General features: G+C 37.8%; 1 protein-coding gene across 3 annotated transcripts in view; it reads right to left on the reverse strand.

The window, feature by feature from the left end:
• PSMD14 (proteasome (prosome, macropain) 26S subunit, non-ATPase, 14) overlaps positions 1-18,447 on the reverse strand; it is a 48,477-nt gene that overhangs the window by 29,802 nt on the left and 228 nt on the right. Inside the window, exons 1-3 of one of the 3 annotated variants that reach the window (XM_010567674.1) lie at positions 17,773-17,812; positions 13,277-13,364; positions 10,552-10,603 (exon numbers count right to left, since the gene is read on the reverse strand). In XM_010567674.1, the coding sequence (XP_010565976.1) occupies positions 10,552-10,599 (48 nt within the window). In that variant the 5' untranslated portion in view covers positions 10,600-10,603; positions 13,277-13,364; positions 17,773-17,812. Of the gene's footprint in view, positions 1-10,551; positions 10,604-13,276; positions 13,365-15,021; positions 15,053-17,772; positions 17,813-18,447 lie in introns of those variants that run through there. The other 2 variants (XM_010567666.1, XM_010567659.1) reach the window with 2 other exon arrangements.

Raw genomic sequence — 18,447 nt, forward strand, 5'->3', positions numbered from 1 at the left:
ATTTGGAAACTGCAAGGAATATTGAACATTCTTTCCCCAAGCATTTCTGTATAAGCTGGATACAGTAATTATTAAAATTAAAAAACTAGTCTGAAAAAAATACTGTTATTCTGCTACTTAATGAAAAATGGATATTTCTGAATCAACTATACATGCTGTCAGTCAGTGAAATGAGCTTCTTGATGGCCAGCCATCTCATAAAACCCAACCAAACTGGTTTTGTTTTTGTTTAGAATGGCAGAATCCCAATTTCAATAACAATTGATAAAATTAAGTTACCACTATTGAAATACATATTATTTTTGCTTAGTTTTATTCAGAAAGACTTGTAATGAAAAAATAATCACATTCAAGTTATGAACAGAAGATTACATTGTAATATTAAATCATGCATGATACTATTTTTGTTTCAAACAGTTAAAGAGAATTTCCAACATAAAAAGCAGCTCTTTACTTGGACAGCCCTTGTTGACGAAGTGTTAAAGGCATTTGCCATTCTAACAGGATAAAAACTAATCCCTTGAAGTGTTATCTACTCAGGCCTTTTAGCAAATTTGTTAACACTTTTAGGTATATTACTCCACCTTTCTCTTAGTGTGAACTGGTATCAATTATTTAGCCAATTTTATTATGTTATTAAAATACCTGCTGATTAAATGTGAAAAAAAGTGTCATTTTAGAGCACTGCTCTTTATTTGTACTATTTTACATTTTTTTCAAATAGATATAGAAAGTGGACTCAATTACATGAGCAACTGAGAAATATTCCACAAATGGAGATACTTTCTATTGTTCAAATGGATCTTAAGCACTGCTCTGGTGTCACACTAATAGCACAAAAGATGATTTTGAAATACATCATAGCTGTTTCAATAAAGAAACTCAGTTTTGCAGGGGCAACTGTAATAAAAAAAGGCAGTGAACTAAAGTGCTGTAGAGAAAATCTTAGCTTTATTGCACCAAACAGCATATTTCTGTATAAAATATAAGAACTGCTACAATCATTACTACCTTTTTTTATTATTATTTTTGCAATTGGAACAATTTAAATGTGAACGCAGGACACACAAGCAAACACTGACCACTATAGTGTTTCTTTCTTTCCCAGTAAGGTAAGAAAGAACCTTTTAATAGTTTAAATTTGTGAGTATTAAACAACTAGTGTGAAAAACAAGCTGCATGTAAAATATTTCTACTGCCTCTGCTTCAATGACTAGCTGAGGCAACCTGTTATAGGAGGTGTTAATTGGCAATAGGAGTACAAGTCAGAAGCATGTTCCCCATCGTCCTAACCCAGCAAGGCTAGGTCATTAAAGTGGAAATGAATTCTTTCATGCCGACTTAACCCTTTCAGTACATATTTTCAGCTGTTATATATAAAGACAATTGAGAAAGATTAACTAAAAAAACAAGACAGAAAAAACTTGCATTACTTTTGAATTTTAAAAAAACTATTCACCCCTCCACACTTCTTCACTTCCCTTTTATCTACCTCATCCAAAACAAGTGTTTCAGAAAATCATGACATTTACTATATAGGTGGGGGGAGAAGGGCAACTGGGGTATAAATGCAATGACAATCATTGTAAAATAATAATAAGTTATCATATTAAAGGGTGTGTGGAAAGATCAGGCACTTAAAGTGAGCTTAAAACTACCATTTTGTGAAGGTAAATCCAATGGTGGGTGCATAGCTTGGTATGAGGGAAAAAAAAAAACCATTACAGAATACCACCTACAGAGAGGACACAAACTCAAGCAAGCTTGCAGAGGAGGCAGAGGTATTAGTGATAATAAAAAGACCTTAAAAGTTCACCAGAGTACCACTGCTCTTCTCTACTTACCCTTTGTCAGTAAGTGGTATGACCTGATGATATATTGAAATAAAGAATAAGAGATTTCTTATATCAGTATAGTGCTTTTGCCAAGCCTAAAAATCTAAACAAACTTGTGATTGTGGAGCAATTTTTTCTATACTGAGACAATACACTTAGAGAAAATACTAATTCGTATTCCATCAGTGGAAGTGGCGAAGGGAGTAAGCTATATTCCCAGATCTCAATGGTTCTAGCAAAATTGTCATGACAAACGCCAGAAGCCATGTATTACGTTTTCCACAGTACAGGAAGTTAACATGATCAGTCATGACAGAGAAAATGATCCAGTTCATAAAAAAATTGGAAAAATCATAGAGTTCATTGAAAGGGAAAAATATATTACTTTGGACTGTGAATCACACACTGATTAGTAGCAATTTGAAATTTTATTGCAGTTTTCAAGCTAGTACACACACAATTTTACAGTTAGTTCCACATCAACAGGATTATATTTTGAAGCTAGCATTATGTCTAAACAGTTTGTATGTTTAGGCCCATTTTTATACCAATTATAATCAAGCATACATAACAGACCACAAAATACCATAAGTCTCAACAAACAGGCTAGATTTCTGAAAGGATCACATTGTCTTGTTACACCATATGTCAGATGAAACAAAAATTGTAGTAATATGTTTAGTCTCATAGACAGTCTCATAGACTCCAAAATGGAGTAGGGATACTAGGGAATTATTATGGCATCAATAGCTACTTTAAATTAAAAATATCTGCAAAAAACCCTTAACAGGCTAGGTAAAAAAAACTGCCTCAGTATGTTTTACAAAATCCTGTCTCCTAAAAAACGTTCATCCAGGTCCGCATTTATAACAGAACTCCATAAACAGCAATATAGATGGACTTGAAATCTATAATGTTTGCCATCTCCCCTCCTCTTCAAAAACCAAAATTACAGAACACAGAACTTTGTATAGCTTTGAGCAGTTGGTTAAATGGGTTGGCATCACCAGTTTGCAAACACCTCTTCAGTGCAGAGCCAAAACTTTACCACTTACCTTTTGTTTGTTTGGGTTTTTTGCTTCTGTGGTTTTTAGTTTTTTTAACTTAAGCAGAACTTAAAACAAAAATAATCTCTAGTTCACTGGGACACTCCAGAGAACCTGGCCAGAATTTTAGTTAAAGAAAAAAAGAAAGAAAGGAAGCCACCAAAGTTTAGCTTATGTTTCTATCCTATCCATCTATCAGTAATCTCTCTTGCACTATTAACAGTTTCATGGAAGAGGTATAGTAATCCACCAACATGGGCATATGCAGGATTTCCCATATACCTCTAGAATGTAATGTGTTTTGCTTATCTAATCGCCCAAAACTGTCAAAATTTTAAAAGGTCTTTTACAGAAAACAGCACTCCTGTTTTCCAATACTACCATTGAAAATATTCTCAAAGACTGAGGCTTACAGCTTACTACGAAAAAAAAATACTTTCCAGGATTTGGCATCAAATTATGCTAGTCAGATTTATTTTGAGGTCAGATTACTACAATGTACTTCACAGACAGTCAATCTACTTAGTCTAATTTTAATCAGAAATATTTATTACCCAATATTAACACGTATTCGTGATATAGTTATTTAAAGGTATCATCTTGATGCAATTTGCAATAGTCAGACTTTCTGCAATGTTCCCAACACAACTGTTGCATAAAATGGCCGCCAAGCGTAATCCTTCCTCATTCCAGTGTTTCCTCTCTCTTTACCCCACACAATCTAAAAATTCATCAAGACATGCAAAAAAGCAAGGGAAGGTAAGCTGTGTCACTGCAGTTAATATTCCTCATTATCAAGCATAAGGACAATTTGGACTAGATGACCTTTAAAGGTCCCTTCCAACCCAAACCATTCTATGATTCCATGACAACATTATGGTTAGCAAAAAGCCATAAGATCAGGGACACAAATTCTCAGTGACATTGTATGTGTTTTTGAAAAGAACTACTATTTTTCACAACCTCAAGCTACTGGGAAAAGAGAAAATCCAGACAATACAAAGGTCAGTTTCACTCCAGAATAAACCAGGACTAACCTGTTATCTATTCCTATCACCATTACAGAAGGTATCGGGATTTAGAAATGAGAGCCTCAAGGCAGATAACGAGTCAGCATTTGTACATTTTGTCTGCCTCCAGAAGTATTGCTCTAATGCAGATTTTTAATTACCTTATTCTAGACACAGTTCTGCCAAGAAGGCAAGTTAGCCTTCAGCAGGTGCTGTCTGAGGTCACCCTAAAGTACACTTTGTGCAGCAGAGCAGTTAAAAGGGATTTACTCAACATGTAAAAGAAGGCACTGGGTACTATATGCCTACAGGCTCTCTGTTGTGAAGAGCTGGTCCTCTGGACACAAGCAGGTGAACTGGGAGACCGAGTGGCAATATGTAGGAAGGTTAGTTGTTTGTAACACTTTTTAAAAACAAAATAAAACCCCACACCAGTATTAATACAAAAAGAACACTTCAAACTTCCAGAAAAAACTGAAGAGGACTCTTCTACACTGCAAGGAGAAAACAGAAGCCCTTGTTCAAAGGTGCTGCATAGTAGCACTGCATGGGATTTCAGAAAGAAGAAACAATTTCTAAGAGAAATAAATTAAATCAATCACTGTAAGGGGGCTGTTTCCTGCTTACAGAAAGGAACATACAGAAAGGAACAGATGTAATGCAAAAAGGCACCAAGATGTCTGCTCTTGTTTGGTCTTTCCCCCCCCCGTTCTTTCTCATTATGGCTACATTCATTTCCTTGTCCAAGCCCCTTTGTCTCTTCTGGGGAAAGTTGGTTGGACTACACTAGCAATTAAATTGAGGAGAGAGAAGCTAATTGCCTAATCATTAGAAATAAGGAAGTTTAAGATCTGAGGCCAAGAGGAGGCAGCTAAAAATGGTCTCCAGAGTTCATAGGAAACTAGAAGATCAGAGGAAACTGATAATCCTCAGGTACAACCCACTAGCTTTATTATTTTCAGTTTTGTGTTTGTTTGTGAATAATATGTAAGGTATGACTGTAGTGCAGCCCATCATACTTTAAGGCAGCTTTTATCACACAAAGTACACACTGTGTTGTAAGTACAATCATATGACTGTTCCTGAACCAATTCTACCATGTTTCCCTCTCCCATTAGCACTTTTGAATACAAATCATGTTACAATCACTCAACTATTTCAAATGTAGGAAAACTATACTCAGCCTTTAGCAGTCCCCACCAACTTTCAAATAAGCCTACACCACCCATGGAGCTGTCCTCACCTCCAGTGGAAGCAGACCCAGGCCACACCAGTACCCTAAACTTGATATGAAGCTTTCCGTTGAACAGCCCTGTATTAAACCACTAACCAATGCAGCAAAATAATCATCCCAGTCAATGAAAGTAAAACAGCACAGTTTACTATATCTATGGTGGTTTTTTCTCCTTAAAACAAAATCATATATTTCAGTTATATAAACTGACACTGAGACTTTCTACCGGAGATAACGTAGGCAATCGATTAAGACTTTTGAACTTCTTATGGGAATTGAGGTTGGATGTTTTTAATGGATGAAAAAACATTTATCACTGAGAAAATTTTTCTACTCTTTAAATGAGTTGATAGCTTCTGGGGAAAAAAAGTAGAACTGGATTAACCCACCCAAATTGTACACTATCTTATTGACTGGGAGGTATATTGGAATTCTAGAAATACTAACATTCTTAGTACTTGAGAACTTTGCTGGAAAATGTCTCAGAAGCAATGGCACAGAAACAATGCACAATTTTAAGAGCTGTAATTCAGATTTATTCCCCTGGCAGAGTATTCTCAAAAGGAGCATCTGAAGCTTCAAATATGTGTGAGAAGCAGACAATAGTGTATCACCACAACTCAAACCAAATAAAGCATATACACCCAGGAGACACACGAAGGAAAGAGTCATGCAGGTGCAACAGATACCGAGACACCAAAACACTCTACAGCTTTCGGAAAGAAAAAGCACTTTATTACATTATACACATTTGCACCCTTCAAACTAAATCCCAACCTGTTTCACAAATCAATTAACCAAAACAATTTTCAATAAGATACTAAGGTGTTGGGGTTTTTTTCTGGTTGGGTTTTTGGGGTTTGTTTTTTTTTTTTTTGCAGGGGATGGAGGGGGGGTGTGTGTTTGGTTTTGTTTTGGTTTTGAGTTTTTTTGTTGTTGGGGGAGGGAGGGACGGTTGTTTTGTTTTTTTTACAAAGGGAATCTTCGGATGCAGATTAGCCAGCTAGAACACATAATTTACTTCAAGAGACACATCAGCTTAATGAAGTAACTCAAGGAAACTTGTATTTAATTGTTAATTGGGAATGATCTACACAGAGGCTGACCCTCCTTTGCCTGCCAGATCACCAGTTCTTATTCTGAAGCCCTGCAGAATACTGAGCCAGTAGTGCTCTTTTCCAATAACGATCCTGGCTAGATCAGCAGATGAAACAGAACTTTAGATCAGTGGCAGGTCTCCCAAGTTCCCACGGTGCCATAGATTTACTAAATGGGATCAGCATGTTCTAAAAAACCATGATAATACAAGGGAAAAAGGTTCTACAGCATCAAGCAGTGCAATGCTTGAAACCTCATAATCAAAGTGACAGTTTTCAAGTGCCATTTACAATGCCCTAATCTGGAAACATCCCAGCTAACCCATCTGATCAACTATTTCACAGATGGAAGCACTTGATGGCTAATTGGCAAGTCCATTATTCAAATAAAATAGCTATCTGCACTTCTATTTTCTATATTCCAAGTCAAGGTGTAAACACTCCTTATAAGACACAGGTCACTTCTCTGTCTCTCCCTCCCTTTCCATTTGGATTTTTTCCCTTCCCCTCTGCCATCAAATATGTTAATTCAGAAATACAGAATCAGTTTTATTTTCCATTTATTGCACTAGAACAGTTGCCTGCACCAACAGAGCAATGTAAATTAATATTTTCAAAAATCCATCAAGTAATGAAAAATTATTTCAACAGCATTTTAAAAGTGTCATTAATTATTTCACTGCTTCCTATCACATCTGGATTCAGAAAAACAGACAGGAGGTGTTAGCATGGACAAGAACTTGTATAGCTTGGATTATTGTTCTGAAAGCATTGGGGAGAGAGCTCTGCTAAAAATGCACTTAATTTACTTACACTTTTAAACGGCATGCAGTAGGATTGCCTAATAGAGGCATATGCGGAACTGATTTCACTAGCAAACAATAATTCACTGTACAAAATGAAGAGGAGTGTTGCTCCAAATTCCTGCCTGCTACATAAGTAGAATGCTTTCACATACCCCACAAAGCCTGTTAATTTGTCTGCAGCAAAGGTACAATGCAAAGTGAAGCATTAAATCACTAGTGAAATTCTGTGGCAGGCAGTGTTCCAGGGGGACGAACAGGGAGAGACAGAAAAGAGTAAACCAGGAAAGGGAAGATAACTAAAAAAACCCAACATGACAAGGGGCAGGAGGAAGAAAAAAAGAGACCATACAAGAGAAGGAAAACAAGGGTGTTGCCAAAATCTGAACTCCCATGAACTACAGAAGGCAAATTAAATTAATAAGCATTTTGTTTGGGACATCACAACACCTTCAAACTTTAACTGTTTCCCCACAACTCTTTTAAAAAGCTTCAATCACTCATTCTTCTTATGCATATACAATGAGAGCAGAAATTCAAATGCCTACAATACCAGGCATGTAAGAAAAACAATTTCTACATGAAGCAGTGTTGCAAAGAAAGTCTTATTTATCAAGTTCAAAACTAAACACAGGTACCTTCCCATACAAAGAACACAAAGTTAATGACCAAGTTCACTGCCAGAAAATACTGTGGATGGCTTATGTGATGCCAAAAGCTATCAGATTCTCTTCCCTCCTCTCTTGTCCACCTGCTGCCCCATGAAGACAGTCCTTTGTCCATCTAAGACTAAAAGAGAGGAAATGGCTCAAAATTTCTAAGCCACAAGTGACTGGAAGGAAAGTTGATTGTTGAAATATCACTTGAAGATCACTTCCTTAAAAGATTCATTTATCAGCCATATGAAGACAGGCTTAGGGTCAACAGAATTTAGCACCGACCACCTCTGGACAATTTAACATTAAAGGCCAATCAGCCACTCAATAGCATGCTGAAGTAGCAAGTAGTAAGAAAAGAAAAGAACCACGAATTCACTGAAAGCAGTTTTCAAGTGGAATGCAAGACAAGAAAAGACTTCAAAAAAAGTTGTAAAAACATGAATCCAAAGAGCACTTGGGACAACATATTTGAGTGTGAAAATGAAGAAACAAACAAACAAAAACCAAACAAGATAACAGAGGTGGTTTTATCACAGGGGAAAGAACCCAGTAATTGCTGTTGAAGAAGTTAAGGCAAGTCAATGAGAAAGAATCCCCTGGCAGAGCTCAAATAAGAACTGTGCTGACCAAGCATTTGCTGTTACTTGAACATTAGTTACGAAGCAAATCAAAGGGACTGTTCCCAGACCTTATGTGATGCAGTCCTTTTGGCTAAGCAAACCCCTAGCTACAAGAAAAAAAAAATCCCCAAATTGTGTTATAAAATTACTTTGAAAATGCTTCTGTTTTTCTACAAGACTACACACGCAGATGATTCTTACGTTAGAAAGAATAACTCACTCAACAGATGTTTTTACTATGTTCAACCTTAAAAGCAAAACCTTCAGAGACAGAACAACTGTGGCACAGCAATAAGACAAACAAAAAGCTTTGTAGAGTTGTTTAAAACACTCTAGTGCAAACAAATGGTAACAACTTTGTTTACTTTCTAGCAGGACAAAGTATGTCCAAGAAATACCCAACTCTTCACTTCCACCTCAAAGCCATCTGAATCACTCTGGATTATCTCTCAATCTCAATTATCAATCAATCAATATTCAGAACAGAAGTGATCTTCGAACATCCATTGAAACACCATATTTTAAGGACATAAAATTATTCTTTTTGAAAAGCCTTCCTGCTGATTGGATAAACCAAAAGACTACAAAAGTAGTCAAGATATACAGTGCAAGCAGCAACCTGCATAAAGAGCAATTCATTTTTCTGCTTTTTTTTTTTTAATCCAACACATACTCATCAATTCTTTTAAGAGACAATTCCATATTCAAACAAACACAGAGCAGCTTTGCAGGCCAAAGCTGCCAGAGGAGTTCAGCTAGCTTCTTCTGAATGTTATGTTCTGTTGTCTGCCACAATTTTCTAGCAAGCTTTAAGTTAAAGCTGAGAAATTCAGAAAGCAGCAGAGAGAGTTAACTGTAAATTTGAAAAACAGCTTTGATATGCGTCAAGTTCAGAGAGGACTAAGAAGTGAAAGCTTGAGTGATTAGACTGCGCAGATGTTAAAAAAAATGAAGAGTCATGAAGCAGGCTGGCAGCTCAGAGGAACAAGAGAAATAACTGTTTAAGAAAGTGAAACTAAAAATAACTGAGGGCTGCTTGAAGATTCACTAAGAGAGCGTGAATAGAATTTCAGCTATAAAAAGGAAAAAAAATTATGCACCAAAAGTTACAGCTTATTTGGCAAAACACCTAGAGGCTGTAAATCAGCTCAGAATATTTCACCAAATGCTTCAGTATTAAACCACTCCTTTCCTAGTTATACCGGACACAAACACACTACACACAACCAAAAGAAGCTGTGGGTTTAGCAATTCCAATCATCCCAGAAGCACACTCGCACACACATCATGAAGCCTAAGACAAACAGAATGGACTCCTCCAGAAGAACAAGAGTCTGGATTCTCAACTTAGAGCAGAGCCCCAGAGGCAGATGAGGAAAGCAGAGAAAGGCCAGCTACTGAGACCAGCCAAGACTACGAAGAAAATTACACTGGGGCTCTTCCCTTAAGGAAATAATTCCTTCTACAATCCTCAGACAAAGAAGTTCCTAATTTTATTTTTTTCCTGTATCCACAGTAGTCAGTACAATGTAATAAGATCAGCTCGATTTTATTTTTGAAGACTGCTGGCCACGCCAGCTGACCAAGGAAAAAAGCACTAGGACTTGCTTTAGTGGTAGAAGAAGCCATACAATGCGTGTAGGTCTCCCACTGGAACAGGACAGCTGCCAGGGAGGCCTTTTTGCTGTGAGTAGAGTTACAGAAGTGAGGACAATAGCAAACAAGAGAAGACACAATAAAACACACATATAGGTGGCTATAACTACCTGCAAGTGATAAATTCAATTCAAATTACCTCCTGAAATTTAGATATACTTCAGTATCTTATTATGCCCATCACAATGTAATCCATGGACTGAAATATATAATTTATGAAGGAGCAAGTGGGTATGCTCAGCCATTTAGAACAATCTTCATGTTCTGAAAATCCGTATTATTGGAAATTGATTTCTTAATTTTATTCTGTGTTTCCAGTGCTTTTCAATCCAAACTTTAAAATGTTCAGACACCAAATGAAAGGTTTGTAAACATTCTGTAAACTCAGTGCCAACACAAGAGTTCATACTGACAAAAAAACCCCAGTCAGGCTGTAACAATGATTTGCATACACTTACATAGCATCTCTAGAGTTAGGGATTATTACTATGAACTGTTTTTTTTTTTTAATGCCATTTTTAAATATAATAAAAGGAATATTCCAGAACTGATTAGTATTGAAGAGAAGATACTGACAAGCTATATACTAACCTGTCCCAGACCAGGCATACCTCCTCCAAGTCGCAGAAGTCTATCCATATTTCTAGAAAAACAGAAACAAAGGAAAAATGTTCCCAAGCTCTGAAGTGTTTACTAAATTGCTATCTATATAATTCACCTTCAGTCACTCAGTATGTCAAAAATATTGGTGGTAATTACAACACAACATCAGACTTCCTGTTAATTAACACCACATATTAATTCAAGAAGCTGTCTTCCATGCTAATTAACAGACCTTGTTTTATTGCTTTGGTTTTGGGTTATCCCCATTTCTGAAGACGAGCACTCTTGTCAAACTTTTCAAAACTTTCCTATCATTCAATTAATTGAGAGATTTTTGTTGCTTATGAACAGCACCTACATCCAGGAAGTGCCTAAAACTTATTAGATATACAATCAAGTTTACTCCAATTTGTTCAGAAAGCATCAATAAAAACGTGAAAGTAAGGATTTTAGCATCCTCATTAGTAAGTTCTGCACTAATTAACTTACAGCTTGTCAGTTATCATCAAAACTACATGTGAAAGACACTGAGCAGATTATGGATCTCTGAATTAGCATCAAAAGCTTTTTTTTAATGGACTCATTATACTAAAAGAAATACTGTAAAGTAAACATTTAGTGTGTATATAGTTAGAACACTAGTGACAGTAAAGTCATTTAATACATTTCTTGTGTTGTGTGTGCCATTGCTTTAGTGCAAGATTATTCCAATCAATGCAACTAACTTGTTATTTTATAAAAAAAACCCAAAGCTTTTCTATCTTGCAACTTTCAAAGGAGTGATCTCCAGGAATAAGAATTGTTAAGGTGCCCAACTAAAACAAAAAAACCACTGATGTTTGTATCTCTGCAGTTTATTCACTTTCTATTGTTGAAAAGCAATCTAGTATTTAATTGTGGACATCTAAGAAAGGATTCTGTCTTAGCTGTAACGGACTTTTATCTTGCCTACTTGGCTTTTTCAACTTCTTAGCTTTATACAACAAAACTCAGTGATAAAATAAACAAAAACTACTGAATATTACTTTTTAAACAGCTGCTCTCAGCAAATCAAACCATTTCCAAGGTTTACGGACATTAGTAAACTTTACTGGCTTATTTTATTTGTGAAATAGAAGATACAAAGTAAAGCATCAGAAACTATGATCTCAATTGCACAAGTTTTAATACAACACAACAAAGCCTGATCAGGTGATAAGAGCAATTGAGAACAGCAAGGCATGATAGTTCCAAAATACATTCATCCTCCACATGGATGTTACATTACACACAAGAGAATTACATACATAATTTCAACAGACTGCATTAACAATACTAATTCAAGAACCTTCTTTTAAAATTAATTATGCAAAAGAACTTTGGACTTTTAATGAAAAATAAATTTCCTTTGTATATTAAAAATAAAAAACTCTTTATGTTGAAGGTGAATGTCATCTCATTATTCCTTCTGAAATTTGGTAATATTTTTACTGGCTAGATAGTAACAGGCTTTATTTCAGTTTAAGTTTAAACAAGTATTTTAAGTTTCTTGTTAACACACACAGAGGCAGCATTTGAACCTACTAGTAGACAAGATTATCTAACTCCTACTTTAATCATGTATGGAATTTCACCCATTTCAAACAACAATATCTAAGACACATGGATCAATAAAACTTGCTGCATTTGCTAATTTCACTTTCCCAGTTTAATGTACTAACAAGCTATTAGCTTCATTTGATTCACTCCCTTGATTTTGTAGAATATGCAAACTCAACAACTGCAGCCTCAACTAACTCCAAGTACTTTCTTAGAGCTACCTTGGCACTATATGAATTAAAAAGGGGTTTATTAAAGGGTCAATGGTTATGCTTTTCTTTTCAGACAGTCATTGAAACCAAGCTTCTTGATTACAGGTAAAAGTTGCACTCAAAGTATATATACTTTTCTATCCTCAACTACAGTAAATTCCAAATCAAGTTGTAGGATTTCCATGGAAAGGTTAAGTTGCTGTTTAAAGCTATTATGTAAAACATGGTAAATGGCTTCAATAAAACAGTCACAAGTACAAATTAACACCAACTACATTTCATTTTACCCCTCTGTGGTAGATACTCCTCCATTGAAACTCACAATGATTCATCTTTCATGACACTAATGAGGGCTGAAGAGTAGCTGAGAAGTAAACTACTAACATTATTATTTTAATCAATCATGGTTGTATGTTTATTTTAAGAACCTCTTAGTCTCTACAACTGGTAACCATAAAACTGGTCTTCCCTACAACTACAGCAACTTTGATAAGCTGATAAGATGTACATGTTGTACACGTTCAGATTCTCAAGACAGTAGCACAGAGAGAAAATCTCTACAAATCAGTTCTAGATACACTGCAAATTATTTCACTAGCTCTGTGGCTTGACTCTGGTTAGAGTTTGGGCAACTAATACTTTACTTTCTTATTTGTAACTGAAGGTGTTTTAGTAGGTTATAGTACATTTAGACCTAAACATATTTGTTTACTCTGTATAAATATCTGAAGAATTTAGGTTAGCAATCCAAATTTAAAACAATTTTAATTTTTTTAATCCACTGTGCCCAAATATTATTTAAGCTATTAATTCCATTTATGAAATAATGCTTTTGTAAACCTTAAAACAGCTTGAGCAAAATTTTTAGACCTTAATTGAGATAACTTTAGCATTTACAGATAAAGCAAGTATGCATTTCCAACCTGGTGCTCAGCAAGAGGTGATCGCAGAACAAACTCAGCAACAGCTCCCACTTTTTGACTATAAAGATGATGCCAGCAGGTCTCTTTCCTATAGAAGGAAATAGAAAGGAGGGGAAGGGCAGAAAACCAGTAAAATTTAGAAACAGTAGCACATATAAAAAGAAATGTTATGTTGATGACCTACAAAAGGACAAAGCACCATTGAATAACCAAAAGAATGTTGGGGTTTTTTGTTGTTGTTTTGGTTTTTTTACTTGTACCATATAATCCCTGGAAGTAGTGCATGCCATGTCTTGCCCAAGGACCCATAACACTGAAAGAAGTTTCCAAGTTTCTCAAAATTACATGGAAGAGTAAAGTATTTTAATAACCCATTTAAGCAATTTAAAGCTAATCAATAACTTAAAATGCTGTTAGAAACTGAAACTATGGTCCTTTATTACTATTTTAGAAGATTTTGCCATAGCCAAGATGACCTAAGCACACAGGTAAAGAGCAGTCTGCAGGTACGGACAGTTTTCTTGTTTACTTCAGCAGGAGCAGTTGGTGTGACCGGGAAAGTCACAGAGGTCTTTAGGTTTGCCTGAATCCAGGTTGAGAAAGCATGCTTCACATTCAGTTTAGGAGTTGAAAGTCATGTTATCCTCCTCCCAGAGAACACTGTCCACTAATTGCATCCACTCAATCATTTGTAGTGCAGTGTTTTAAAACAGATCTGTGAAATGATCTGTGGCCATGATTTGATAGACGTTTTTTTCAATGTCAATGTTAACATAAGGAGCAGTGGGGAAGCTGCTGTTGCTGCTTACCAACTTGATGCTGCTTTCTCAGTACTGCCAGGACAGCCATTTGTGCAGCCTTGCAGTAAACTGATAGGCTAACAAAAATGCTGGTTTTAACCCTGTTCGCTTCTCTGAGAGGATTCACACTGCATCCCAGAAACAGTTGTCTTGGCATAACAGAAAAAGAGGTCTTGGAAGAGCTGATTCCTTCTAACACTAATCCAGACTCCAGAAGACATTTATGTCAAATCATTCTTTAAGCTGAAGCTGCCCAAAGAATGCCTTTGGGTTTTGGTGTTGGTTGGGGTTTTTTTGGTAGGGGTTTTGGTGTTTGGTTGGTTTTGGTTTCTTTTTTTTAAAGTAACAGAGGTAATTTAACAGAGACTGTTCTGAACCTTACCTCCAAGAAGCACAAGAGCAAAGGAAGATGTGCTAATATTCCTAGAAAGTCAGAGGAGAACGAACAAGTCAGAGTTTCTCAGTGCTGACAGGCTGGGGTGGAACTCCACCAACAAGTAAAAGAAAAGTTGCTACATTTCTGCCAGCTTTGCATAACAAAAAGATCCAGGAGAGATCAGATGAGACAGGATCACAACAGCCAACAGTTATATTTGCACAGGCTGCAACAAAACTGCAACCAATTCACAAGCGGGCTTCAGAGTTACAATCCAATTCACTTTTAACCAGCTGGCCACCCAGGCGTCTTGCATTCCCTTCCCCACTTCCTACAAGGATATAAAAGAAACAGATATCTGCGATCTTGGTCAGTTCCCTGGGGGAGGCACACAACATGTTAACCAATAGCTGAGAATTTCCCCTCTCTGCTGCAAAGTGCAAAAGGCTAGTTTTGATTATACACTTACCTGTTGTTTTTTCTATATATATAGACAAACACATATATATACTTACAGATATATATAAAAACCACAGAAAAGTAAACAAACAGTTCACAGTAAGTCTCGCCTCTTTTCCTTCCAGAGTCAGCAAAAAGTATTTTGATAACTCTTCCTTGCAGACAGAAGGAAATATTAACAGTCTCTGTTTTAAGTGAAGCTTTAAGGAAAGGAGTACACATATCAAATAGTTCCATATCAGAAAATTGCAGAAGGCCAGTTATAATGATAATAAACTTGCATTTTGGTGCACTGCAGGATTTAGATGACATGCACTCATCATTGAGATCAAGGTGGTCACTGATGGCTTAAAATAAAAGTTAAGTAGCTTCTCTGCTTGTGTATGTCCATGATTGGAACATCTCAGGTAAAAAACCTTGATCATAGGATGGTATTTAAAAAACCCAAACCTCCATTATTGCAATTTTCTTTTAACTGTCCTGGCCTCAAAAGAGAAAAGTCTGTGGTTATTAATAATGCAGTGGAAGTATACACAGAGCATCTCAGAACTGATCTGAAAACAGAAATTTTTTAAGCCCATGTCTAATACTGTTCATAACAGGACTGTTAGGTAACTGTAATAATTGGCAAGAGTTGTCCATTTGGAGGGCTCTGGTTCACCATTCAGTTGTTGGTTACTACTTTCAAGTCACTTAAATGGCGACTTAAATGCTGACTTTTAATAATGAAAATATTTTTTCCTTAGGTAACATAGGGATGAAATTATATAAATGCATTATGCACACATGTATGTATACATATAGGTATAAACCAATAGCTACTGTGCTTATACTTGGCATGTTTCAGCACATATTTTGAAATCCAACTTGAAACAGTCTTAAATTACTGTATCTCTTTGCATGAGACACATGAGTTTCACACTACAGCGCGCTATTTTTATCTAGCATTAACACTGCATGACACAATCCCTCAACGAAAGAGGGTTCTCCTAGGTTGACAACTTTCTAGTAAAAAAAAATAAAATCAAAATTAGCTTCAACATACATGGAAGAAAAAACACTGGCTACTAAACTGCCCTATTAATGGAGAGAGTATCAGGCTAGATTCAGGTGAGAGCAATTCACTCCACACTTTGCAATCTGTAAACTGAGTGACTTCATGCAATAATTTCACCTTTGGTAACTCAGTTTCTCCACCTGAGACTACATACTAAGCTTTGTATAAGCACTTCCAGATGTCCTGTTGAGAAGTTCCACATGGCACGTGAATTAACAATTTTATTAACAACAACTAAAAAAGTTAAGGTTTTTGCTCCAACTATAACAATTTCAACTTCACTAGGGATGATAAACAGCTACAAAGGTAAATTAGCTGAGGAATTGCATCTTGCAGAGAAACATCATTTCACCAAGAAAAGAAAAAAAACTCACAGCAGGTAAAGTCAACAAACACTGAATGAAAGAAACTTGAATCAGAACAGAAACTTCACATGTGACAATGGGTCACGAAGTCTATCTTCCTATACATTTTATATGAAAGAGAAGAACAAATTACTGAAAACTGATGATATTTTTTTATTTATTAAAGCTGAAGACAAACCATGCCATGAATGAATGCAGTCTCAGTAGCGCAAGTCCAGAGCTACATGACTATTTTGCTTCCAAAATGCTCTCAGCTCTGTAAACCCGATGTTTCTGGACAATATAGATCTCAATCTCAATAAACCTGAGCTGGACCAGAAAGTGTGCAGATTAGCTTCTCTGACTCTGCTTTCTGATATCCAGAAGCCCAGCGAACCTAATTCTACTACATTCATTGCTGGGCTGGAGTTACTGAAGTAACCCAGACCCAAGCTGACTACTCTAAAGGTACTTAAGTACATCCACACCAAACTTACAGGTAAGTGAAGATTCATTAACAAATCACACCACCACAAAACCTCGCAAAATTAATTTTAATTTTATGCTATATATAAAGTAATAAGCTTCTCTGAACTCTGCAGAAGAGGGGGGTATACACACAAGTGTTGTGGAACTGTCTCCTGCCACCAGCGCAAGTACTCATCACACTGGTTTTCTATTATTCAAGGTATCCTAACTACCTGTCCTTTCCCATCATCCTAGATGTCAGGAGATAATTGTAGCTACTATTAGTATACACTCCATAATGCCTGTCAAGATTGAAACACTTCCAAGAAAGTTAAAAACTAATTTATGTTTTGGTATTATTTAATGTTAATTTTGAAGTATGCTCTAACTTATCATTGTCTTCAAATGAATACCCCTGATGTGGCATGTTATAACAGCTGATGGAACACAAGTTACCCATTAAGCTATGGGCAAAACCTAGTTGCTCAAAGTCAGACTAAGTGGTTCAGAAGCAATTCATCCGCAAGCCAGTTTCTGGATTTCTTCACAAACACAGATCTGTTCCTTGTTTCCATAACACAAGCTCACAAACAGTGCCCTTCTCAGCAGGACCTTCTTCCAAGTGTACGCCCTGCATCCGAGGCATGCAGTACACCTTGGACTCACAGGGGGTGAAAGCTTTACAATTAATACAAACCCGTCAGACTTTTCAGCTTGCGTGGTACCTTTTCAGCTATATACAGCTTTCAAATACATTTGCATAGAACTTTTTTAAGAGAAGTCGATCTCGATCCTTGCTGTTTTTCTGGTTTTCGACAGCGTACCGGAAACAAGCAGAACTTTAAGAGGCAACATCAGCGCACGTTCAGATTTGTCAGCTGTTTACAAGTATCCAACTACGTCACATAACTTTGTTCCAAAACCGACACGTTAGTCTGCTGCATACTAGAGACAGCACTGTTCATTTTTATTATCGCTCCTTTTCTACTTACTTCCGCTTCGTCTTTCCCGACACGGATTAAAGATTTCTTCTCCTCCCCGCACCCCAGCCAGCGCTTTGCCCTGGCTTCCCCCTCCCTCCCTCCGCACCTCCAGCCCCACACCGCCGGGGATGGCCGCAGCGCTTCGCCCCAGAAGCGGCAGCGCTTCCCTCCGCCGAGTCCCTCTGATGGGAAACCGCCCGCAGGATAAACTCCCGCTCGGAGGCACCCCCCGCGCCACTCGGCGCCCCGAAACACCGGCCAGCGGCTGCAAAACCGGGCGCTGCCGAGGCCAAACACGACGGCTGCTCTCGGCCGGGAAGAGGCAGGGCCGCCCCGGGCCGGTGAGGCGCCGAGGCCCAGGCGGCCCGCTCCGGCGGCGGGGGTACCCCGCGGCCCGGCCGCCTCCTGCCGCCTGTTTACAGGCCGGCCGCCCCAGCACCGCCGCTGCCCGAGGTCGCCCAAACTTCCTTCGGGCGCGACCGGCACAAACGCGGCCAGGCCCCGCCGGCCCCAGCGTGCTCCCCGCCCGGGCCGGTGCCCCACGGGGAGAAAACCGCCCCCCAGGCTACCCGCGGAGGGGACGGCGCCGCTCCCGTCCCCGCGACCCGCCTCCCTGCCCGGCGCTCGGGCCCACTCCCCGCGGGCCTCACTCCCGCTGCCGCCGCCACGCAGAGGCCGCCCCAC

Source organism: Haliaeetus leucocephalus, unplaced genomic scaffold (genome assembly GCF_000737465.1).
Source record: "Haliaeetus leucocephalus isolate CR32 unplaced genomic scaffold, Haliaeetus_leucocephalus-4.0 Scaffold1, whole genome shotgun sequence".
Taxonomy (NCBI): domain Eukaryota; kingdom Metazoa; phylum Chordata; class Aves; order Accipitriformes; family Accipitridae; genus Haliaeetus; species Haliaeetus leucocephalus.